Genomic DNA, 24,395 nt, shown 5'->3' with positions numbered 1-24,395 from the left:
GTATTTAAACTCCCAGTCTGCCTGGCTCCTAAGCACCTGTTTCTTCCCAGGCGCCACAGCCTCCCTGGGGCAGCAGGGAAGCAAAGGAAACGGGCATGAATACCCACCTTCACTCTGGAGCCCACCCCAGGCGTCTGTCCCAGCTCCGTGCCAATACAGCCTTGAACGCCAAGGATCTGTAAGTTGTTTTCTTTCTTTTTCTTTTTTTTTTTTTTGTCATTTCTTTCTGAGAGCTGAACTCAACAGCAAGACTTGTAGATTGCTACTCCCTTTAACATTTTCATTTAACCAGGCTACATTTTGGGTGCCTTTGAGTTATTCATACGAATCAAATGTTCCTTCCATGCTCAGGTTTGAGTTCCACAATTATGCAGCCCAGAAACCACCACAGGAACGGCGCCCCACTGCCAGTGTGTCACCGTCCTTCATCAGGCAGGTGCCAGGAAATTTCATAATAAAGACAAATTTACCACAGATCATCTTGTCCCCTGCCAATGCTGTCCCCAAACAATTTCCTAACAAGATAGACATCATGTATCAGAACTACAATAAAATAAAACGACATTCTCTTCAAATTATATTTTGAATCCCACCAATTCTAAATTCAGCACAATTACATCTATACTCTAAAGGAGGCAAAGGTCAAAGAGTACGAAATTAAAAAACATCCTAAAGCGTGATGGCTTTTACCAAATTAGGTCTGTGCCAATGCAGGATCTTTATTTTCTGCAAAGTAATCCTCTTAAAAAAAAAAGTTTAATTCAACAAACATTGACTGAGAGCCCACTCTGGGCTCGGAGCTGCAGGGAAGACGTCGAGAGCCAAGACACAGTTCTGGTCCTCAGAGGATGTGTGATGGTGAACAGACACATATTCAGCGAAATTTCAGAAAGGAAGGAACAAAGTAAACATTGTAAAAGACAAAATGTCATGAGGGCCCAGAATATGGAGTGATTAATTCGCACTGTGGGGAGGTGGTACTGAGCCAGCCGGGAAGGATGACTAGGATTTTGACAGCTGGTGAAGGCATCCCAGGCAGAGGGAACAGCTTCGGCAGAGGTAGAAGGCCACGATGTGCGGGAGGACTCATCATCATTGTCTAATTTATCAAAATGTATATTGCGATATTCTAATTATTATATGTTAGTAAATAGTGTCACACTTACTTGCTTCAGAAGTAAAAATCACATCCCTGTATTATTACCCCTAAAGGACTTTAACCAATGATTTATAAGCATAGTAGTTTTCCAAAAGATGCTAATTTCCCAGACTAAACCCCGCTCCCAGGTCCCGAGGCCCTTTACACACATTCCAGCCCGGGGAACACACACCCTCACCAACAACAGGCTCCTTTTCTTGCCCTGATTCTCGGCGGCATCTCGGCATCGCTACCTCTAAACTCCCTCATTAACACATACTCCAGGCCACACATGCACACATATTACCGACTCCGCGACACAGTGCCAGACAGGAAACACATTTGGAGGATTTTAAACAATTTTAAAATGTGCCTTCAAATTTTACAACTTGCTTTACTTGCCCGAGGGAGGAACTGAGCCCCTTGTACAAATATCACCCCAAACAGACCTGCTCCACATCCCACCCAGCGCGGGGATCTTGGTTTTTCTCTGCGAGCCTCGGGGTGAGTTTGGGGGGTTTTATTTATTTTGATTTTCTTTTTTTCATTTCATCTGTGTCTTCTGTGGTCACTGGCTTGTTCAGTCATGTTTATTTTATAGGCGCTCCCGGTAGCCAGTGGAGAGGAGAAACGGTCCTGGCTCCCGGGAACGCCAGCCACCCAAGCAGCCTGGGACGAACCATTCAGCAGGCTCCGGGTGGACCGCTGAGGGACCATCTCAAGGAAAGCATTTCCTGGATGTGAGTGGGACAGTTCGTAGCATCAGGGCGGCTGTGGGGCAGAGGAAAGGCCCCTCTCCTGGTAGCAGGAACTGGGGGCATCCAGAGGGTACCGGGTGAGACGGAGCCCCCCTCAGTGCCCCAGCCCCTGGCCCTGTGCCTTTATCTTCGGGGGCCCTCAGGATGCCACCCCCACTGCCTCACCCACTCTCCCTCTCACTGGTTCACAAACTGTGGTCTCCAGTTAACCTTTTTATTTTTTTAGGATTTTACTTTTCCTTTTTTCTCCCCAAAGCCCCTCAGCACATAGTTGTATATTTTTAGTTGTGGGTCCTTCTAGTTGTGGCATGTGGGATGCCGCCTCAGTATGGCTTGACCAGTGGTACCGTGTCCGCGCCCAGGATCTGAACCGGCGAAACCCCAGGCTTCTGAAGTGGAGCTCGGGAACTTTACCACTCAGGCACGGGGCCGGCCTCTCCAGTTAACCTTTTTGTTCTTGCTTGTTTGTTGTATTTTTTATTACCTTTAGTGAAGTAGAATTTGCATATAATAATATCCACACATTTTAAGTTTCTATATAAGTTAGTGATGACTTTTGACACATATATTCACCCCATAAAGCCCGCCTCAATCAAGATAGAGAACACTTCCCTCATGCCCCCTTCCAGTCGGTTCCCCACCGCCACCTCCACCCCAGGCCACCACTGGCCTGCTTTCTGTCACTGTAGAGTTGATTTACCTGTCCTAGAATCAATTGACCTTTTCTAGAGGGCCTCTGGGGCAGGCAAGTTGGGGTCAGACACTGTCCCCTTTCCTGCACCCTGCCCTCCTCCAATCCTACAGAGTCTGGGTGCATCTAATGACACAAAGGGATTGTTTTGTTTTGTTTTTGTTGTCTATAAGGAGAAGGAGGACAGAGTTCTGAAGAAACAGGAACCTGGGAAGAGATGAGGATGAGGCAAAGTGAAGAGGTCTTGGGAATGTCCTTGGCCGGGTAGAGGGATGGGGGCAGAAGTCACAAGACTGGCTTTGATGAAGGCCTTGGGCCTCAGGGCCTGATCCTGGGCCTTTGGTGACAGAGTGTAGCTCAGAATTGGAGAGAGGGCCCATCCCCAACCCACGCAAGGGGCCCAGCTCCACCTGGTCCTAGGGGATTGGCAGCTGTGTCCTCAGCCTTCCACCGTCACCCTTAGTGGCCCTCACCTGGGGCAGGGCCTATCTCTTGCTTTGCCCAAGTTTTCTGCAGAGGGACTGGCTGGGCTGCTGTCCCAGGAGGGGCTGTGGCAGGACATTCACCAAGAGCCTGATGGCTCCTGTGTACACTGGGGTTGGTAACCATCAAGCAGCCAGGAGGGAACACCCCACGGGAGTGTCCTTGCCTGAGGGGCTGAGGAAGCTCCCAAAAGGCTCAGTAGCCAAGCCCTCATCCTCAGAGAGGACTAGAAATCCCACTACAGTACAGCAAGGTGGCAAATGTGCAAATCCATCCTCAGTCCAGGCCCAGGGAAGCCTGTCAGCCCCAGGGATAGAAGCAGCTGCGAATGAAAACTGAAGAGCTGACACCAAACCGCAACATGTGGAAACTCCAGCGGCCTTTCCCAGGAATCTTCCAAAAGAGATGACACAAGAGGGGCGAGGGAGATGCCTGCCACCCCGCCCCCCACCAGCAAAGAAACACTGGATCCAGCAGAACAGCTGCAGCCCTCAGCGAGCGCGGACATGAGGACGAGAGGATGAGCCCACGGAAATGCCCTATGGGGACCATCAGCAATATCTGAGGGGGACCTTGCAGGGGGGCTGGAGGACCTATGTCAGCAGGTGGGAGCAGGAGCCAGTTGAACTGGAATTCATTACTGTCACTGGGAGCCCTCTGCAATAAAAATCATAATAATTACCATCATAACAGCGAATCCCAAGGTCCTTCCATACACCAGACACACCAGCTTTTCTTAGTACTTTACGGACGTATTCTCATTTAATCCTCACCACGATCCTTTGGGTGGGCACTATTATTATTATGTTCATTTCACAAATGAGGAAACTGAGACTCCCATGTGTTTGCCCAGGGTCACATCCTAGTAAGTGATAGAGCTGGGATCTGAATCCCTACGGTCTGTCTCCAAGCCCATGCTCTCCGCCTGGGTGAGGCCTGGGGTGGCCTGGGAGCAGGCTCTCGTAACTTCCTTCCAACATCTCTCAGGCTTCCTCCCATCATCTCCCACCCTTCCTCCACTCTGATATACAGCTGCTCCCCTCTTCACCAAGATGGACTCCTACCCTCTGCCCTAAACCCCATCCCCACACGTTCCTCCTGCGGCCTACTTCCTCAGTTTTCCCTATGCATCTTCAGGCTCTCTCTCCTCTTTATCCACAACTGGGCCCAGATTTCCCCATCCAAAAATATCCTTCCCTCCATTCTGAAACCTTCTCAAGCTACCCAGCTCTCCTAGTTGACATCCGCTTATTTGCTTGCCCAGCTTCCATTTCCCTGTCTAGGGACAGATGCCTCACTTTCCTTGGGGACTCTCCTCATCCTCAGTCCACCTCCAAGGTCAGTGGTGAGCCAGTGTCCTGCGCCTGGCCAGTCCCAGCACAGCAGCCCCAGGTGCCAGGGATTGGTTTGGGGATGGGCATGTGGCCCAAGGCAGGACAATGGGAGTCCTCCTTAGGCTCCTGCTGAAAGAGTAGAGGTGTTCTCCTTCTTCTGGGCTGACTAAGGTGACAGGATGCCAGTCTGAAGCCTACATTTTGCCGACCTGACAAACATACCTGGCCCCTTCACTCTTTTATGACTCCTGCCTGGCTCCTTGCAGGCCCTGTGTTTGCAAGCCAGCTCTCACGCCAATTCCAGGGCCTCAAACTCCAATTTTCTGGGCCATCTCCACACCCCTAACTCAAAGCACTGTCTCCAGGCCCAGCCCCTATTATGCAACTTCTCAACCCATTCTCCAGGCATTACCAAGCGCTTTACACCTGACCCACTGAAATAGGACTCCCTGTCCTTCCCCCAAAACGCACAGCTGCTCCTGATCCTTCCAGGCTCCCAGGCTGGAGACCTTGGCACCATCACCGACTCCCTCTGTCCCAGTTCAGGTTCTGGCTTGCCAGTGACAGAAGCTGACTCTAGGTTACTTAAAGCAGAAAAAGGATTTACTAGAATGAAATTCAGTCATTCATGCCATGAATGGAAACCTGTCTTGGGAGACAGGCAGAGTCAAGGTACATGGGGCAGCCAGAACGAAAGCCAAGATCACAGGGAAAGTCCAATGGGAAATGAATTCGAAACTCCTCACGACTCTGAGTCCTTCCTTTTCATTAGGAGCCCTGGGAGGAAGCCTCTGATTGACAGCTCTAGCAGAAAAGGCCTGAGAAAGCAAATATTTCATCTGTAGGCTTTCATGGCCCTGCCTCCCACCTGAGCTCCTGATTCTGAACAGACGACCCCGTTGTACCCCCACATCCAAACAGCTGCTGCATACTGTAGAGATCATTTCCAGAATGGTCTTGCATCTCTGGGTCCCCAGTGGTCTACACCCCAGACCAACACTCGTTGCACCTCCCTAGGAACAGAGTGGTACAGTGTTTAAATCAGGACTATCAAGCCAGAATGCCTTGTTTCAGATTCTGGCTCCATCACTTACTAGCTGTGTGACCTGAGAGAAATTATTAACTTCTCTGTGCTTTCAGTCTGCTCGTCTGTAAAATAAGGATAATAACACTACCTATCTCATCTGATGACTGTGAAGATTAAGTGCGTTAATGTACGCAGAGTGCTTCAAAGGAGCCCGGAATGGAGAATGTGTTCTACAAATGTGAGCTGATGTTATGATTCCCAGGGTGCCTTGCCCATTATCCACTTCCGAGTCTCCAAAGTTTCTCTCTCTCTCTGCCTTCGCTCAGCCTCTGGTTTTCCAGTGAAATACAACTCCCTTGGTTCATCCTTGAGGCCCTGCTGGGTTGGTCCAAGGGCCCTTCTCCAGCCCAATCTGGAATGTCCTCAGCCCATTTAAAACGAGCGTCCCAGTAAGGCACCTCTCCACAGGGCCTCCACTAGGCTGTCTGTTGGACCCCTCCCCAAGACGGGGATGGGTGCCCTGAGAGGGGCTCTTTCTTCTGAGTCCCCAGGACCGCGCCCACGTCTCCCCCAGGTGTTTACCACATTCCCCTTGCATTCCACCTGTTTCTATACTCCTGCCCCTCCTCTCTGGGTGGTTCCCGCCCCCTCACTATCCCGGGACCCCAAGCTCGGTCTCTGCTCCGTGCTCCGGTGCCCTTCCCCCACCTTTACTTAGTCAGTTTCTGTTCTTCTTTAAGACCCAACAGTGCCTGGTCCACGGTTAGTGGATTTAGCAGACATTGATGATGCCTAGACCATGAGAAAGAGGGGCAGTGGGGAGGGTCAGGGAGGGGACCAGAGTGTAGCCAAGTGGGAAATAAGGAACGTGAAGGAGGGAAAAGCAGGCTCTGAGAGACAGATCCTCTCCCATCTCCTTCCCCTCACCCCTGCAGGCCAGGGGAGAGTGGCCTGCACCATCCCCCAGGCATGAAATGCCCTCGCCCTCCATCACTACCAAGGGAGCACTTAGGATTCCACCCACTCATCTCTGCCCCCACTGAACCTCAGAGCTCTTGGTTGCCTTGGGGCATTTATCAAGTACCACCTGGTAGAACAAATATTTGGGTACCTGGGGCTCCTCCTCCCCCACCTTCCCTATATCCTGAAGGCTCCCCCTCCTCACCCCCAATATCAGCACGTTTACTCCCAATCAGCCGGGGAGGCCCGGGCCCATGTAAGGAGAAGTTCACACCAGTGCTTTTGACAGCCTTACTCCCCCGGTTAGCACCAGGTCCCTCACATCTGTCATTTCATTTGGTCCCTGTAATAATTCCATGCAGAAAGTAGTCTTGAGCCAGCCCTGATGGCCTACTGGGTAAAATTCAGCGCACACGGCTTCGGCGGCCTGGGTTCGCTTCCTTGTCGCAGAACCACACCACCCATGTGTCAGTTGCCAGACTGTTGCGGCGGCTCACATACAAGAACTAGAATGACTTACAAATAGGATACACAACCATGTACTGGCGCTTTGGGGAGGAAAAAAAGTCTTGCCCCCATCTTACAGATGAAAAAAACAGAGGCTCAGACAGGTTAAATACTTTCTCAAGTTTCCACAGCTGGGATGCAAACCCAGATCTCTTCTGATCTCTCTCCCTGTTCACAGGTTGCCTTATCTGGCCTCCAGGGGAGTGCCTAGCACAGTAAACAGCCTGACCTCAAAAAATGTTTGGTGAAGTGGAAAGTAAGCCATTATCTGGACATCAACTGCCAGCAGAGACAGGCCAGGGCCAGGGCGGGCTTAAGCCCTCGGGGACTGCACCTCGTGAGCCTGTCTCCTCCCCCTGTCTCCTCTCCTCCTTCCCCCACCCATGGGTTCTGGTGCTGAAAGGGGCTGCCCCTCTTCACCTCCTTTCCTTCCCGTCTCTAGATGCACTCCTTCCATTGGCCCACAGCAAATTCAGCACTTTGTGCCAAGCCTTTCCTTTGCACCCAGGACAGCTGGGCAGCGAGGTGTGGAAGTTGAATAATACAGTATGGACCCAAGCCCCACCCAGGGTACCCGTCTGAGTTCTCAATACTAAGCCTCCCCTTTCCAAGCCTCAGTTTCCTCGCCCAGTCAGTGGCCACAAAATTCCTGCCTTTGCCCACCTTGCAATGTGTAGGAGTCTATAAAGATGAAATAGTACATGACAAAATATGCAGCTGAAAACACTGGAAGATTGTAAAATGTTACACAAACACAAGGGGTTCCGAACTGGCCGTAACGTGGGCATTAAACTGTAACCTCTTCTGGATACGTCCCATAAAAACTGACAGAGCTGAGGGCAAAGACTCAAGGAGCGTGCTGGCTCCTGAGATTCCACTTCTGTGCGTGACCTTTTTCCCTTCATTTGTGCTTCTCCAAGTTTTCTGCACTGATCATGGGTTTCTTCTGTAATTAGGAAAAAAAGTTACATAAAAGTAATGCTTCTGAAATAAAAGTAAACTCCTGCTCTTGTACTGTGTTACGGTGAATGAAAGATTCTAGCCGGGGTGGAACAGAGGTTTTTCGGCGCACTGAGAGCGAATGCCCTCCATCCACTGCCATCTGGCTTTTCAACCTGGGAGCTGGGGAGCTGGGAAGGAGGGATTTTCCCCCTGTGAGATTCACAGGGAAGGGATTCCTGGCCCTCCATCGACCCCACTCTTCTTCCTCGCCTGAAGCATACAGTCTGGAGGAAGCCCTCCTTATAAGCCCTGAGGTTCACCAGGATATCCCAAAGCGATGAATGTCCTGAGCTTCCCACCCTCCTCAGCTCCAGGCCCCCATCTCCAACTGCCCCCTGGGACACCTCCACCTGGAAGTTCCAGTGGCCCCTCAAATGCAACACATCTGTGTGGGCGCTGTTCTGTGCTCATCCCTGCCCCCAGGCTAACAGACTCCAGTTCCTTTGGGGAGAAGGATAGATCCCATGTGGAGAAGGTTAGGGTCAGGGTCAGGGTTAGGGTTAGGGTTAGTGGAAAGTAAGCCACTGTCTGGACATCTACTGCCCGCAGGGACAGGCCAGGGCGGGCTTAAGCCCTGGAGGAATGCATCTCCAGTGGGCCCCCATCCAGCCTCGATCTCACCCTCTGCAGATGCGGGTGTAGACACGGAGCCACTTCTGACTCCTGAGGGTAGTTGTCTAAGAAGCTGCTAGAAAAGATTTTCTTACCAGATAAACAGAGACCCTTAGGAGGAGAAGACCTTGTGCTCCCACCCCTCCTTCCCGTGGCTCCTGCAGCTTGAATGTAGCTCTGTGGCCGAGGCAGCCATCTTATAACCAGGGTCATGAGGATAGCACAGCAGAGGCAAAGAGCATTGGGTCTTTAACGACACTGTCAAGCTGCTGGCCCACTTTGTTATGGGGGAAACATAAAACCCCTCGTTTGAATGGCTAGTAGTTGAGTTTTGTTTTTTTTTTTTAAGATTGGCACCTGAGCTAACAACTGTTGCCAATCTTTTTTTTTCCTTTCTGCTTTTTCTCCCCAAATCCCCAAGTACATAGTTGTATATTCTAGTTGTGGGTCCTTCTAGTTGTGGCATGTGGGATGCTGCCTTAACGTGGCCTGATGAGCGGTGCCATGTCCGCACCCAGGATCCAAACCAACAAAACCCTGGGCTGCTGAAGCACCACTCGGCCATAGGATTGGCCCCATAGTTGAGTATTCTGTATTTGCAGCCAAAATCATTCCTAACTGACACAATGTCCAAAACTGCTCTCTTCATTTATCCTTCCCAGGTCTGTTCCTCTCCTCGATTTCCTGTCTGTAAGTGGCACTTCCCACCCACCAAGCCATACGAGACTCCTCCCTGCCTTGTGCCCATGGCTCAGCTCTCATCCAACTCTGTTTAATCTGTCCTCTGCTGTCCCCCTCTGCTACTCCTCAGCTTCAGGCTCTCCTCACTCCTGCTGGAACCCCTGCAGCTCAGGCCTAACCAGCTCCCCTACCTCTGAGCTCCGTCCTCTACCCACATTCTATTACTCACAGTGACTTTTCTAACATACAAATCTGAGGGGCTGGCCCAGTCACATAGTGGTTAAGTTCGCACACTCCACTTTGGTGGCCCAGGATTCGCAGGTTCGGATCCCAGGCACGGACATAGCACTGCTCGTCAGGCCATGCTGTGGTGGCGTCCCACATAAAATAGAGGAAGATTGGCACAGATGTTAGCTCAGCGACAATCGTCCTCACAAAAAAAATATATAAAGTAAAATACAAATCTGACTATGTTCCCAACTTGAGCATCTCTGAGCTACAGAATAATGATCAAAATCCTGAACCTGATGTTCGAGGCCCTTGGCAACATAGCCCCCAAACCACCTTCTGTTTTCATCTCTTGCCACTCCCCCAGACCCATTCTGTAATTTTAGCTACACCAGAGTATTCACTGCACAAACTCTCACCCCTCTACCAGAATTCTTTGTTCCCTCATCCCTGAATGCGAATGCCTTCTTATTCTCCAAAACCCATTTCAGATATCCCCTCCTCTGTGAAGTCCTCCTCACACCAAATAAACATTCCTTCCACTGTGAGCCCACAGCCTGTTGTTCCATTTATACCTCTATTATAATTTTTTTTTTTTGAGGAAGATTAGCCCTGAACTAACTGCTGCCAATCCTCCTCTTTTCGCTGAGGAAGACTGGCCCTGAGCTAACATCCGTGCCCATCTTCCTCCACTTTATATGTGGGACACCTACCACAGCATGGCTTTTGCCAAGCGGTGCCACGTCCACACCCGGGATCTGAACTGGGGAACCCCGGGCCGCTGAAGCGGAATGTGTGCACTTAACGGCTGCACCACTGGGCCGGCCTCTCTTATCTTACGTTCTAATTATATATTTACCAGCAGACCAGAGCCCTTTAGGGCAAGGATCTATTTCAGAGTCCCCAGTGCCTCCCAGTACAGTTTTTTGACAGGAGTGCTTAGCCAATTTTCAGTGGAAGAGGCAGCAGTACAAAACACCTTTCGGTGCTTTCTATGCCGAAACCGCAGTCCCATCCTCCCTAGCACTGCCCCTCCTTTCTCCCTCCCACGCCCCCATCCTGCCCACCCTCCTCTTCCCTGCAGTTGAGGGTAAGGAATCCCAACTTTCCCATGGAGGCTGGCCCCTTCTTGAGTTGGGCATGGGGAGGGACAGATCCCTTAGGTTCTGGAAACCTCGGCCCTCAGCGAGAGAACTGGACTGGTAGCCAAAAGAATCCAACTTTGGTTTGGTGATATCAAAAGCATTTTCCCACATCTGTGAAATTCTCCAAAATCTAGAAAAGCGCATCCCCAGATTTCATCTAAGTTGTAAGCTCCATGAGAACAGGGTCCTCCCCTATTGCCTTCTACTAAGCCCCCGTTCCCAGTACAGAACCCCATCCAGAGTGGATGTGTCACAAATACTTGTTGAATGGAAGTCAATCTCAGAGTTGTTTGTAAGTTCTAAGAACCAGTCAACTGCTCAGCAGCCGAGGAGGGCGTGAGTGTGTGAATGTGTTTATTTATTTCTACCCTGCCTCCCCACAATGGCAAAGTCGGAAACACTCAGTGAAACATTACGCTTCGGTTAAAAATATTGTCTACAAAGAGTTTATAATATGGAAAATGTCTTCTGTCTTAAAGTTAAAGGGGAAAAAAGAAGTACACAATAGAAATGAGTCATATTTATCACACTATCTAAAAGCAAGCAAACAAAATCTCACAAGCAAAAGGCTGGCAGGGAAGGGACAACGATGTTAATAGTGGCTGGTGGTTGCTCCCTGCCCTTTATTCTCCTGTTCTCTATCTTCCAACTTTTGAAAAATAGACACACATTATTAACAAAGTGGGAAACACTTTATTTTTCAAATGACATCGAGGGAGTGGAGCAGAAGCTGCTCCAGGCTCAGGATGGCCCTGTGTTGCTTCCGCTCCTCACCCTATTGCCCAGAGATGCCCTCAGGGGCTGTGCCAGGTTAGACGGCGCCCCAGGGCCCTGTGGCTCTGGCCTTCCCCACCCCAAACCACAGGACGCTCAGCAAGGGAGTAGCAACCAAGTAGTTCCGCCCATTCCAGACTGGAAATGGCACCTCCAGACGAGCAGTGCCCCCAAAGGTGGACAGCACGTCCCTCCAGAGGCCAGGCCTCTCCCAGAGCACTCAGAGGGTTAATCTTGTTCCTCCGGAATTCCCAGAAAGGACTCACAACGGGAATTTCCCAGACAGGCAGACAGACAGACACCTCAGACAGCTCCCGCCACTGAGCACAGATGTTTGCCTGAGGGTGGCGGTGCTGAGAGCCAACACATGCGCCCAACTTTGCGGTGAGAGGTAGCCCAAAGCAAGAACCAAGACAAGACCCGCCTGGGCAGGCTAGGGGCTGGGATGGGGGAGGGGACGGGGGGGGGGGGGCTGCGTTGGTCTGCAGGTCGAGTCTCCGAGCCGAAGTCCCTTCTGTGCTCTGTCTGGACCGTGCAGTGCCTGCAACTCTCCTCTCGGTCCAGCAGGCGTCGCAGCGGCTCTAGGGGTGTCAGGGCAGTGCGAGAGCGCATTGTGGGTCTGCAATCTGGGCTTTGCATTTTGCAAGTTTGTGGTATAAATGGTGGCTTGTCTATTTCCCCTAGAGGTCTTGCTCCCCAAGGGCAGGGATTTCACCTTAAACGCACCCTTGCTCTCGGAGCCCGACGTCTAGGGGTGCCCCATTAAGTCTGACGAACGACCCCCAAACGCACAAAAACGTGGATAGAAGAAGAGCAATGAGATCAAAACCTAAAGTGAGAATGTTGGAGACAGCGCCAAGCCGGGGAAGGGAGGCTCCGCGTCCCGTTCGTGCCCAGAATTTCCCCCCTCCTCTTCTCCACTCGGCTTGCTCCAGCCCTACACGCAGGCAGGGCGGGAACGGACGTGGCCCCGCCGGGCTGGGCCCGGCGAGCCCGAACCTGCCCGGTCCCAGCGGCGCAGTTCAGGGACCCCACACGTTCCCGCCCAGCAGCCCCGGCGGTCAGAGAAACAGAGGAATGGCCCTAAACCGTCTCCTCCCGGGCCAGCCTCCCTGAAGAGCCACCACCACCCCTCCCCTCTCCAACCCCTCTCCTGGTTTCTTTTCAGAGCAGTGTGTCCCGCAGAAGTTAAGGGCCTTCTCCGAACAGTGATTTCACTCACTCAACAAATATTTACTGACCATCTACTATGTATGCTAGGTACTGTGCCAGGCCCTGGCAAGACAGCGGTGAACAAAAAAATCCCTGCCCTCGTGGAGCTTCGATTCTATGAGACACATGAGGTGGGATGGGGTAATCTCGCCAGGGGCACGTGGGAGGCCGACACCCAGGTGTCCTCCCAGGTGAGCAAAACGCGCGTGAGGCCCTGCCCTGGGGCTGGTCGGCGGGTAGACTTCGGCCCCGGAGGGAGGGGCAGGCTGCACCTCTGGTAAACGCGGGGCTGGGCACGTCGCCTGGGGCAGGTGTGCGCGAGGGGGTGGGGATTGGGGACCGTGCGCAAAGCCAGGCCCTGACCCGGCCGTCGGGGTAGGGGGCCTGGCACCTAGTCAGTGCTCGGTAAATATTTATCATACGCGCGGGGAGTCCAGCCTCTAGGAGCTTGCGCCTCATGGGGCGTGGGGGCTGGTCCGGGCCCTCCCCCGCCCCAGGCTCCTCCCCCGCAGGCTGAGCGCCGGACTAGCCGCGGCGTCCCGGCCCCGCGTAATTACAGGGGCTGTCGCCAGGCCTGGCCGTAAAAGAGTAGGATGAAACGGCCTGGGAACGGGGGAAGCTGGGCCGGAGCTGGCCAGGGGCACCGGGCCTGCGGCTTCCTGCGATGCACAGCCGCGTGGACGGACTGGTCAGGGATGCGCACATACTCGCAACACCAACCGGAGGCGCGCATACAAACAGCCACACAATCACACACATAAACCACCAAACACGCAGACACACAGCACTCAGCCCTCCCGCTCCAGACAGACACGAGCCTAATCAAACACCTGCCCGCTCTCTCCACCCCGAGAGCTGGGAGGCAGACACCCGCCCGCCAACCCCTCTCCAGACGGCAGCAGATCCCGGCGGGGAAGGGAGCCCCGAGAGGCGAATTCCAGCGGGTTTGTTTACATGGAGCGGGGGAGGAGGCTCGAGCTGGGTACTGGGACCTGACTGACTGGGAGACCCAGCCCAAACTGGGCCAGACCCAGCCGCCCAGCCGGGGACGAAGGGGACGCCTCACAAACACCCCCGCCCCCACCCCACATATGCTTCTCGCCTGTACGCGTTTCCCCTCTTCTTCACACGCTGTTCACAAACATTAGCATACGTACGTCAAAATTTCACACGCTTCCCCACACGCGGCTGTGATACTCCTCACAAATGCTTTCACACTTGCGCGCCATCACACATATTTACACATGCCAGATGCACATGTGTGGTTACAGTTTGTCACCCTTTATGCCCAGATTCTCACAGTCCATATTCAAAGCCCGTTTGCACAGTACACTTGTTTGTTGGCGCACACACACAGATACACACAGGTCACTACTGCCCTTTGGCACACTAGAAATAAGAGCAAGCCACCCCCCCCCCCCCCCAGCAGGCCCAGGATCCCGAGTGTCCCTCCCTCTCACAGGCACTGATGAAGAGGCGCCTTTAGCCCCAGCCGCACACGTTACACACTTGATCACACACAGGGTCGCAATTTATTCCCGGCATCTAGGCGATGACACAATCTCTCGAACAAAGACAACATTGACAAACCCAACAAAAACAAACAGCCGCGTGTGTGGGGAGGGGCAGCCGAGCGCAGAGTCGAGGAAGCGGGGGTAGGAGGAGAGTGTGAGAACGCGGGAGCCCGAATCGGGTGTGCAAGGTTCAGGAAAGGTGCAGGGTCTACAAACAACCTTGCACCCTGCAAGATCCAAGCACGGCGCAGCGAAGCTGGGCTCCCCCACCCGCGTGTTCGCAGACCTGCACGTGGAGTTCGTTCCCTTCTCCCGCTCGCGACTGCGCCCGGGGACACAGACCCACCACCCCGCACGGGCCCACAGAGCGGCACGCAGACCCACAACTGAGCGGACACGCAGCGCCGAGCCGATTTGTCGGGACAGAGGCGAGCGCGGCGCTCCCGGCGCTGCCCTCCCCTCCTCCACCGCCCCAGCCCCCAGGCCCCGGGGCAGCCGCGCGCCGCGCGGGGCGGGGCGGGGGCGGGGCGGGGTGTCGGCGGCGCCGGCCCAAAAGGCGGAGTCGCGAGGCTAAGGGGCCAGAGCCGTGAGCGCGGTGCTGACTGCGCGGCGGAGAGAGCCAGCGGGAACCCAGACAAGGAGCCCCCGTCTCGCCCGGCCTGGCCAGGCCCCGCGCTATGGAGTTCCTCTGGGCCCCTCTCTTGGGTCTGTGCTGCAGTCTGGCCGCTGCTGACCGCCACACCGTCTTCTGGAACAGTTCAAACCCCAAGTAAGCCCCGAGTCTCCGGCCGACAGCCTGGGCGCCCGGTTAGCACTGCCCCCCCGCCCCCCGGGTTAACTGTCCCGGCCAGCCCCTGACCTGAGTCTTGGGGAGGTGACCAGAGGCGGGAGGGGTTGTAGATTTTCTTTCTCTCGTTTCTCCCCCATACCTTGGGGTAGCCCACCCCAGGGCAGGAACCTGCCCCTGTCTGCTTGTACAGGCACTATTTCTGCCCTTCCTTTCCTTCCCTCTGGCACCCCTATTTCTCCGAAGTGAGAGACCCATGCTGAACAGTTCCTGCCTCCAGCGTGGACCACGCTCCCTGGCCACCGGGGCTCTTGTTCTAGGCCTTTCCACCAGGAAAGCCTCTGTGGCTCTCCTTGTGTGTCACTTGGGCATCTGCCCACCCTGACAGTTACCTGATGTGACATCGGGAGTAAGCAGAATGCTCTCTGTAATCTTGGAAGGACCCCTCAGGAGGGACCTGGGCTGCTGGCTTTAAGCAGTCATTCTTTATTTAAGGTGACCCTGGAAAGCACCCCCCAAGGGATCTTTTGAGGTGACATGAGTGAGGCACATGCTGTGTGTGGGTAGGCCAAGGGAGTCACCTGTTTATGAGGTTCAAGTAGTAAAACTGATGAGATGGGGGCGGGAGGTCATGGGAAATGTTCAGAAGGAATGGAAGGGGTTAAAAGGGTTACAAAGGGTTCTGGGCAGGAAGGAGTTAACTTCTCCTGGGCAGGTTTAGGGCTGTGAGGCAAATGGTACTGGGAGGAAGAAGCTCAGTCGGACCCTTTGTTCTTGCCCTTGAGTTTTCTGAAGTTATGGGAACAATATTTGCGGGAAAACAGGAGAGGGGGTAGGGTGGAGCAGGGAGAGGAGGGCTGGGCAGCTCGGGGCAGGAAAACACTCCACTCAGTTCAGCTACCCCAGCCCTAGGCGCACGTCTACCCCCGACTCCCCTTGAGAAATATATTGTGCCAGCTTCCTCTGACCCTGTGGCGGCATTGCTTGGTGGGAGGTCTGTCGTCTGTGGCGTGTTGGGTGGGAGGGAACAACTAGCTGCCAACCCCAGAGGGCAATGCCCTTTTGCCCATCAGCCCAGGGGTAGTTCAGCCAGCCCTCCCCCATCCCACTCCTTGCTGCCTGTTCTTTGCTTCCTTGACCCAATCTTGTCCTAGTGGGAGAGAGCAAAGTCCCTGTTTATGCCCATGCCAGGTGTTGGCTGAAGGAGGAGGAGGGGACAGGAAGCCATGAGTAGGGAGGGGGGGACCCTGGCCTTTTCCGTTCCCAAGCTCCCAGGTTTCCTCTCTTTCAGGAAGGAGCCTCTTCCTTGCCCCCCCTCCCCGCCTTCCCTGACGCCGCTGCCCCCCTTTCCCAGATGGGGAGCAAGAGTCAAAGTGGAGCAGACTGTACCCCAGGAGGAGGGTGATGGGTGCCCCCCACCAAGCACAGCTTTGGCCATCTGGCCATATCCACACACACTCTACCATACCCAGGACCAGAGAGAAGCCAGGCCAGAGTGGAGACCACAGGCGGCCAAGGGGGACCCAGCTTGGGGACAAAGATGAGGTGGCAAGGAGCTGGGCGGGTGTGAGGCTGGCAAGGGTGACTCAGGGCAGTGGGCATCCTCCCTGGGATCTCCAGGCCCCAGGCAGGGGGCAGCGTGGGGAGAAGGGCAGTGTGACTTCGAGCCAGGCCCAGGCCTCCTTGGTGCTGGAGGGGCAGGTGCCCCGCCCATTCAGACCTGCCAGCTCCCTTTGCCTGGAGGACAGTGCCCAGGGCAAGTGGGCGCTGTGCCATCCTGGGGTCCTGGGGGCTGTCCACATTTGACAAGGTAAATTTTCACAGGTTCTCATGAATGCTGGGGCGGGTGGCAGAGGTGGATGAGGAATGAGTCAGTGCCCGTCAGGGGAATGGGGGAAAGACGCCAGGCCCAGAGCTGAAATACCTGTTCTGAAATGGCTTCTATGTTTATCTCTCCAGAGAGGAATTTTAAAAGCCTCTCTCTGCTTCTCTCTCTCTCACTCACTCACTGTTTTCCCCAGGGTGGGGGAGGGGCCCTGGTAAGCCTAGCTTGAGCAGTGGCATGCTGCTGCAAGGCCAGGCCTCTTAGGGGTCGTGCTGACTGGGCAGTGGGTGCCCACCTCAGAGGCCCCTTGGCCAACTCCTGCTCCTCCGCCCCCACCCATGCCCAGGGCTTCGCTTGGAAGCAAGTTGGCAGCCAACTCTGCTGAGTGTCTAGCTGGCAGTACTTGGGGGAATTCAGAGAGGCTGACCAGCTTGGAGAGGGAGGTGGGGAGGCACTTTTCCCCCTAGTAGGACCCCACCCAGACTGGAGCCAGGTGTCTGGAGCTAGGGGGGAGGGGTGGGTGGGCAGTCAGGCTGGAGCCTGTGGAGCCTGGGGGGAATGGGCTGGGGGAGGGGAGCTGGCTCCACCTTGGGAGGCGGTGAGGGGAGAGCAGTCTCAGATCTGAGAACGCCAGCGTTTCTGGAGCTCCTCTCAAGGGAGGTGGCTTTTGGACATAAAGGGACAGGGATGTTTTGGGGTGCTTTGAGAGAAGTGGACAAGGAGACATGGGCATAAATTTGAGTAGCTAGAAGGGGAGATTTGAGGCAACTGAATGAATTGATGAAAGTGATTTAACTTAAAGGACTTAGGCACTGCCTGCTGGCCTGGGTGTACTGGTGGCTTCGGGGGAGGAAGCTGAGAAATGTGAGACACACTCAGTGGGTCAGGGGGAGAAAATGAGAGTAAGAGAAGTGAAGCCACAGGTGTGTTGGGAGCTAAGTGCTAGCATGGTAAAGAGAAAGGGCTCCCTGATCCTGCTTATAGGGTGGCCAGAAGGGTCTCCGACTGAGGCCTAACAGCATTTAAAGGAGCAACTGGTAGAAAAGACTTGGGGAAATATTTACGGGTAGAGGAGAATAATGAGGGAGCTAAGGAAATATTTAGAAGCCCATCCTTGGGTAAATATCAGGGGGGTTCTGAGAAGTGCTTTGGTACCTGAAAGATACTGAGTGGATGCTATTTAGAGGCTTAATGGGAGACAATGATGGTGGAGGGAATGTTTGGAGATGGTGGAAAGATATTTAAGAGATCAAGATCAGTAAATATTGGGAGTTGAGATTTTCAAAAATCTTAGGGGTATGGGGGTCCAGTGTGAAATGTGAGGGGTCACGTAAACATTTGGAGGCTCAAGGCTCTTCTCTGGCTCCTGAGTGACCACCTGCTTCTTCCTCCTCCGCATGCCCAGGTTCTGGAGTGAGGACTACACAGTACACGTGCGGCTGAATGACTACCTGGACATCATCTGTCCGCATTACGAGGATGACTCTGTGGCAGACGCTACCATGGAGCGATACACTCTGTACCTGGTGGAGCGTGAGCAGTACCAGCTGTGCCAACCCCTCTCCAAGGACCAGGTCCGCTGGCAGTGCAACCAGCCCAGTGCCAGGCATGGCCCGGAGAAGCTATCTGAGAAGTTCCAGCGCTTCACACCCTTTACCCTGGGCAAGGAGTTCAAAGAGGGACACAGCTATTACTACATCTGTGAGTGCCAGGCGGCGTGCACACGGGTGCACACACTGGGGGACGCAGCTGGCATGATGCATACGCTTGGGTACATGCTTAGTGAGCAGTCAGGCAGCAGAGGGCTCCTTCCAATCCTGAATTCTATTTTCATTCATTCACATTTCAAATGTGGGGTGAGCTTCTGCCATATACCCAGCACTCTGCTTGGCACCACAGGCATAGAAAAATAAAACATTACAGGCTCCCAGTCCTCAAGGGAGCTGGGAACCAGAGATACCCATAGGTTAACACACCATAGAACAGTGTGATATGGAGGACATGAGCGCAGGGGCCTGGAAAATGACCTGGGTACCTACCAGGCAAGGGGGACACAGAGAAGGCTTCCCAAGGAAGATGACCCCAGAGCTTAGGACAAACAGAGGAGCTGGTCAGGCATGAAGGGATATGTGCTAAAGAAGCATGACATCCTCAGGGAACTCCATACAGTTCAGCCTGGCTGGAGTAGGAGGGACACTGGAAGTGGGGAGAGATGAGCTTGGAGAGGTAGACAGGGCAGATCACGGGGGCCTAAGAAGTGCTAAGGAGTTTGGACTTTATCCTGAGGGCAGTGGAGGGCCCCTGGTAGATTTAGAGTTAGCTGATCAGCTCTGTGTAGAATGGATCCAGGCCTCACCCTCGGCAGGGGGAGAATAAAATGGCCCAGAGAAGGGGAGCATATCATGAAGGCCTCACCCAACTTCAGGCTGGGAGGAGTGAACGATGGACTGAGGAGAGGGGATAGCATCTATGTTCTTTTTATTATCACCTCTAAAACCAAGGGTTATTCCAAATAGGAGGTTTGGCTGAACCTGGGGCAGAAAGTGAGCAAAAAGTAAGGAAGGTAAGGATCAAAGATTAGAAGAGAGGGATGAAAATGAGCAGGGACCGAGGGGCCAGCCCCATGGCCGAGTGGTTAAGTTCGAGCGCTCCACTTTGGTGGCCAGAGTTTCGCTGGTTCGGATCCTGGGCGAGGACATGGCACCGCTCATCAAGCCACGCTGAGGCGGCATCCCACATGCCACAACTAGAAGGACCCACAACTAAAAATACACAACTATGTACCAGGGGGCTATGGGGAGAAAAAGGAAAAATAAAATCTAAAAAAAAAAAAAATGAGCAATGACCGAGAAAGCAGAACCAGAGGCATTTGCACTATTTTCTTCCAGCAAAGGTTCCTTCCTTAACGCCCTGTGGGTTTATCTTCTTGCAGCCAAACCCATCCACCACCAAGAAGACCGGTGCTTGAGGTTGAAGGTGACTGTCGACGGCAAAATCAGTGAGTGTCAGGACCCTGTGGGCTCCCTCCTCCACCTCTAAGCTGGGCCTGGGCTAGTGATCTGGGATGGTAGAGAAATCCCACTGCCCAGCCCACCTAGCACCCAGCACTTGCACCCTTCTGCCTCCCTGGTACAGTACCTGATGGACGGCCACCCTTGTCTTTCAGCTCACAGTCCTCAGGCCCATGCCAATCCCCAGGAGAAGAGACTTCCAGCAGGTAGGTACCTGGAGCAATCTGGGCCTCGGGCACAAAAGGGGATCTGCTTGAGGAGGTTGGGTACAAGAGGTGGCTCCTTGCCAGGCAGGGGCTGGAGAAACCTTGTTGGGCTGAGGGCCAGTGCCAGTAGTGGGGCCACTCACCTTGGGGGCCTTTGCCCTCTCATCTTGCAGATGACTCGGAGGTGCAGGTTCTACATAGCATTGGTCACAGTGCTGCCCCCCGCCTCTTCCCACTTGCCTGGGTTGTGCTGCTCCTGCCATTCCTGCTGCTGCAAACCCCGTGACGGTGTAAACCACATCTGGCCTAAAGATTGGAACTGGGCTGAGGAGGCAGGGGCAGGCACCCAGCACCTGTCCTGGGGCTCCTCCCAAAGCCACAGTCTTGGGAACCACTCCCGCCACATGCACAAGCTGCCACCCAGCAGCCTCAAAACGGGTCAGTATTAACGGTTTCCATCCAAAGGAAGTTGGCAAGCCTGGCAGTGCCATCCACACCTCCACCTCAGAGGGATGGACAGAGAAGTGGGGACAGTCCTTTTCTCACCATTTCTGCTCTTAAGCCAAAGAAACAAGCTGTGCAGACACGGCCTCTTAAGAAGGGCACTGTGGGAGCTGAGCTGGAAGGGGCCTGGGGTCATGCGGATGGACACTGAACTGGCAAAGTCACCCCTCCCAGAGAGAACCAGGATGCCCAGATGAACTGACTGAAGGAAAAGCAAGAGGCAGTTCCTGCTCGGGAGCCAGGGACAGGAGGGGCAGCATGCTTGGGCTGACCCGGCATCTCCCCCGAGACTCCGGTCTGTGGAGCTGCCGTGGAGAGGTTTGTAGCCAAGCACTGCATCCTCTCCCATCCTGGGGCAGCACTCCCCAGAGCTGTGCCAGCAGGGGGGCTGTGCCAGCTTACAGTGTAGCTGAAAGGGCAGTGCCCATGTGCACAGAGTCTGTGCCTAGAGTGTAGCCTGGAGGGCAGGGCCCACATGTACAGGATCTGTATATAAACTTTCTGTGTGTCTGTTCCGATTTCTATAATTGGATTTTTTTATACAATGTTCTTTGTCTCAAAATAAAGCAATGTGTTTGGTTTTTTTGGATATGCTTTTCTGCCCCTCCATCCTAATTTAGGACCATGGAGTCCGTGCTATGTGCTAGGCTCTGTGCGACACCAGTAGCAACTGGGTTTGAATTTTTTTCCCCTCTCTGGAAAGCATACATACCCCTTGCCAGCCCCAACGGATGGGATGTTTCCTCCTCTGAGGGTTATCCAGGACAGGAGGATGGCAGTCTCTCGGGTTCTAGGCTGCACCCCACTCTGGAAGTTCTTCCTGTCCAACCTCTGCCCCACTCCCACTCCCTCAACGCTGGGCTTTGGCACACGGTTCAGGTACTCATGCTGTTGGGTGAGTCAGGCAGTCGCTCAGGGGAGCGCCAGCTGAAGCATGCGGCCCCGCCCACGGCCCCACCGAGACATGTGGGAGGCTGGGAGGGAAAGTTCCCAGCAGCAAGTCGGTTGGACGTCGGGGTCAGCCTTGCGCTTCAGTGGACTGGCCAAGTCACGGAAAGTTGGCAGTGTGGCTGAAGGGGGAGGGCACCTGATAGCCTTGGTGATTCCTGGCAATCCCTGTTATTTATGGGAGAGACTGGGAAGAGGCTTCAGCAAACTGGGAAAAACCTCCCAAATCCTGGTTAACCGAGGTTCTGATCTGGAGCTCTGGATGGGAAGCGTGTTGAAGTCTGGTCGCGTCTAGCAAGCTTTTGTTTTGAGGTGTACCACGTAGGCTCACGGGCCTGCGGGAAATTGTTGAGGCTGGGGGTCTAGGTTATCCAAGGGGTAAGCAGAGTGAGCAGCGGCGGGTGCCGGGGACAAACCCGCGAAGCCTTCGGAAACGGACCGGCAGGGATCTGGAGTGCAACGTCAGGAGCAGGAATCCTGCGGCCGGCAGGGGCCGGGACGGGCGCTCGGAGGGGCGGGGCCTGCGTTCCGGCTCGGAGTTCTGGGGGTGGGCCGGGTTCCGGTTCAGTTTCCGGGGGGATGGCCGAGCGCGCGGGGGCGGAGCCAGGGAGGCGGAGGGGCGGGGCTCCGGCGCCCGCGGGCTCCCAACCGAGCTACCTTGCGCCTGTCGCTGAGCGTTGGATCCGACCCCTGGAGGCATGGAGGCCGGCGGCCTGGCCGACTCGCTCCTTTCCGGAGCTTGCGTGCTCTTCACCCTCGGCATGTTCTCCAGCGGCCTGTGAGAGCGCGGCTGGGCTGGGCTGGGGCAGGACCAGGAAGTCGGGAAAGGAGAGAGAGGGAACAGAGACGTGGCCACAGCCCCAGGCTGCGTCCCGAACCTGGAGTCAAAGTGGAATCGGGTCGAGGGGCCCGGGCACAAGGGCGAGGCTGGTCACTTGACCTGAGGGAGAAGGCAAGGGAGCTGAGGGCGGGGCTGGGGGTCTGCAGTTGCCTGGGGAGGATGACAGGCATCGGGGGTCTCGACTCCCCAGCAGCCTGGCTTTCCCCTCCCACCTCTCACCCCTGGCTTCGGGGGCCCGTTACAGCTCGGACCTTAGGCACATGCGGATGACCCGGAGCGTGGACAATGTCCAGTTCCTGCCCTTTCTCACCACGGATATCAAGTGAGAGGGGCTACTGCTGCGGCGGGAAAGACTATCTGCGGGGGGTGGGGGAGGGATGCGGAACGTGGAAGAGGCGCCTTGGGTCCCCCTCCCACATTCAATCCCGCGGGCGAATATCTCTCCCCTCCACCCTGCAGCAACCTGAGCTGGCTGAGTTATGGGGCCTTGAAAGGAGACGGGACCCTAATCATCGTGAACTCCGTGGGTGCTATGCTTCAGACCCTGTATATCTTGGTGTATCTGCACTACTGCCCTCGGAAGGTAGAGACCCTCCCTTGGACCCACTTTGCTGCACGTCCCGCACTGCTGGCAGCGCAGACACTGCTTCCTAGAAGACTGTAACAGGCTGGCACTGCCACCTTTTCCTGGAAGGCCCCTCCAGCCTTGCAGTCCTCCTTCCTCCATGAAGCCAGTCTTCTGAGACTCACACATCGCCCCCCATTCTGGCGAAGCTGGTAGCCCTGCCAAGCCTGATGGTGCCTCACTGCCCAGGAAGCTGAGGGGAAAAGGCTTTTGTCTCGGATAGTTCCTTCAGAGCCAGGGTGGTTCCTTCAGAGCCAGGGTCGGTGGCTGAGAATGAGATGATTAGCTCTGCTTCCCCACTCAATCATACAAGCATTTATTAAGCTCCTACTGTGTGTACCAAGCTTCCTTCCCTAGAAACCTCCAGTGTTGTGGATTGATCAAACACATGATCAAGTCACTGGTGGGAAAGAGAGTGTGACAAGTGCAATACTGGAGGCTTAGACGAAGATTGGCTCCCCCACTGGAGCGTGGGAGAGGGCAGGATGAGTTAATTCCAGCAGGGGAGTCAGAGAGGGCTCCTGGCACATCCAGGGCTAAGGCTGTTCTCTCCCCTGCAGCGTGGCGTGCTCCTACAGACTGCAGCCCTGCTGGGGGTCCTTCTTCTGGGTTTTGGCTACTTTTGGCTCCTGGTGCCTGACCTTGAGGCCAGGCTTCAGTGGCTGGGCCTCTTCTGCAGTGTCTTCACCATCAGTATGTATCTCTCACCACTGGCTGACTTGGTGAGTGAGGGTATCCAGGGAGGTGGGGGAGATAAGAAAGGTCAGGCTCCCATAGCCAGAGACTGTAGCTTACACTCCAGAGGAAGGGAAGAGCCAAATCCTGGAAGGAGACAGGGCAGCAGAGATGGGTGAGTGGGAGGCAGGAGGGAAAGATCAGGTAGCAGAAGATCAGGGGAGAAACTTTTTTCTGAGGAAATTAGTAGGCAATGTAGGAGCTTTACTACATGTCTGGGCTGGGAGTGTCTTTCATCCTTTCCCACAGGCCAAGGTCATTCAGACTAAATCAGCCCAACATTTCTCCTTCTCACTCACCATTGCCACCCTCCTCGCCTCTGCCTCCTGGACCCTCTACGGGTTTCGACTCAAAGATCCCTACATCACGGTAAGCAGAACAGGGATGGGCTGACAGGTGTGCAAAGTGGAAAATCAGCTCCTCTCCTCATAGCAGCCCTTGTGATTTCAGGTGCCCAACTTTCCAGGAATCGTCACCAGCTTCATTCGCCTCTGGCTTTTCTGGAAGTATTCCCAGAAGCCAGATAGGAACTCTCAGCTCCTACAAACCTGAAGCAGTTCACCTGACCACTGGGCACTTTAATGCCAACCTGTCACCAAAGAGAACTCCTTGTTTCAGCTGTTCCTGCTGACCAGCTCCATGGGTGCAGTGGGTTTTGGGAAAGAAAGAGACACTTTGAGAATCGAGGGACCAAAGAAAGAGCTTTACTTAGGAGATATGGGTGGGACTTGAGAGATGAATCACTTTTATTTTTTCAAGATTATATTTTTTAGTTTGAAGGTTGGGGTGGAACCTTTAGAATGTGCCTTAAAATAAACTGTTCCCTACCTGTGCCCATTAAGGCTCG

The 24,395-nt window shown here is 54.4% G+C and overlaps 2 protein-coding genes across 4 annotated transcripts; both read left to right on the top strand.

Annotated features, from left to right (window-relative positions):
- Positions 1 to 14,523: 14,523 nt before the first annotated feature.
- Positions 14,524 to 20,988, top strand: EFNA1 (ephrin A1). Its single transcript, XM_046683256.1, has 5 exons — positions 14,524 to 14,835; positions 18,084 to 18,379; positions 19,611 to 19,676; positions 19,845 to 19,895; positions 20,069 to 20,988. Exons 1-5 carry the CDS (start codon positions 14,744 to 14,746, stop codon positions 20,179 to 20,181), a joined length of 618 nt encoding a protein of 205 aa, XP_046539212.1. The 5' UTR covers positions 14,524 to 14,743; the 3' UTR covers positions 20,182 to 20,988.
- A 463-nt stretch (positions 20,989 to 21,451) lies between these two features.
- SLC50A1 (solute carrier family 50 member 1) lies at positions 21,452 to 24,389 on the top strand. Of its 3 annotated transcripts, none has more exons than XM_046683255.1 (6): positions 21,452 to 21,894; positions 22,433 to 22,510; positions 22,648 to 22,771; positions 23,374 to 23,535; positions 23,798 to 23,917; positions 23,999 to 24,389. In XM_046683255.1, exons 2-6 carry the CDS (start codon positions 22,449 to 22,451, stop codon positions 24,098 to 24,100), a joined length of 570 nt encoding a protein of 189 aa, XP_046539211.1. In that variant the 5' UTR covers positions 21,452 to 21,894; positions 22,433 to 22,448; the 3' UTR covers positions 24,101 to 24,389. The 3 variants fall into 3 exon arrangements, with proteins under 3 accessions (XP_046539211.1, XP_046539210.1, XP_046539209.1); XM_046683253.1 differs by lacking the exon at positions 21,452 to 21,894 and adding an exon at positions 21,952 to 22,125; XM_046683254.1 differs by lacking the exons at positions 21,452 to 21,894; positions 22,433 to 22,510 and adding an exon at positions 21,951 to 22,125.
- The last annotated feature ends 6 nt before the right edge of the window (positions 24,390 to 24,395 follow it).

Source organism: Equus quagga, chromosome 13, assembly GCF_021613505.1.
Source record: "Equus quagga isolate Etosha38 chromosome 13, UCLA_HA_Equagga_1.0, whole genome shotgun sequence".
Classification (NCBI taxonomy): domain Eukaryota; kingdom Metazoa; phylum Chordata; class Mammalia; order Perissodactyla; family Equidae; genus Equus; species Equus quagga.
This window is presented reverse-complemented; position numbering and strand designations above follow the sequence as displayed.

Coding starts and splice junctions, on each gene's coding strand:
- SLC50A1 (XM_046683253.1), top strand. CDS start 22,046: ATGGAGGCCGGCGGCCTGGCCGACTCGCTCCTTTCCGGAGCTTGCGTG. Junction 22,772..23,373: donor TGCACTACTGCCCTCGGAAG/GTAGAGACCCTC, acceptor TCTCCCCTGCAG/CGTGGCGTGCTCCTACAGAC. Junction 23,918..23,998: donor TCAAAGATCCCTACATCACG/GTAAGCAGAACA, acceptor TTGTGATTTCAG/GTGCCCAACTTTCCAGGAAT.
- EFNA1 (XM_046683256.1), top strand. CDS start 14,744: ATGGAGTTCCTCTGGGCCCCTCTCTTGGGTCTGTGCTGCAGTCTGGCC. Junction 14,836..18,083: donor TGGAACAGTTCAAACCCCAA/GTAAGCCCCGAG, acceptor CCGCATGCCCAG/GTTCTGGAGTGAGGACTACA. Junction 19,677..19,844: donor GACTGTCGACGGCAAAATCA/GTGAGTGTCAGG, acceptor CTTGTCTTTCAG/CTCACAGTCCTCAGGCCCAT.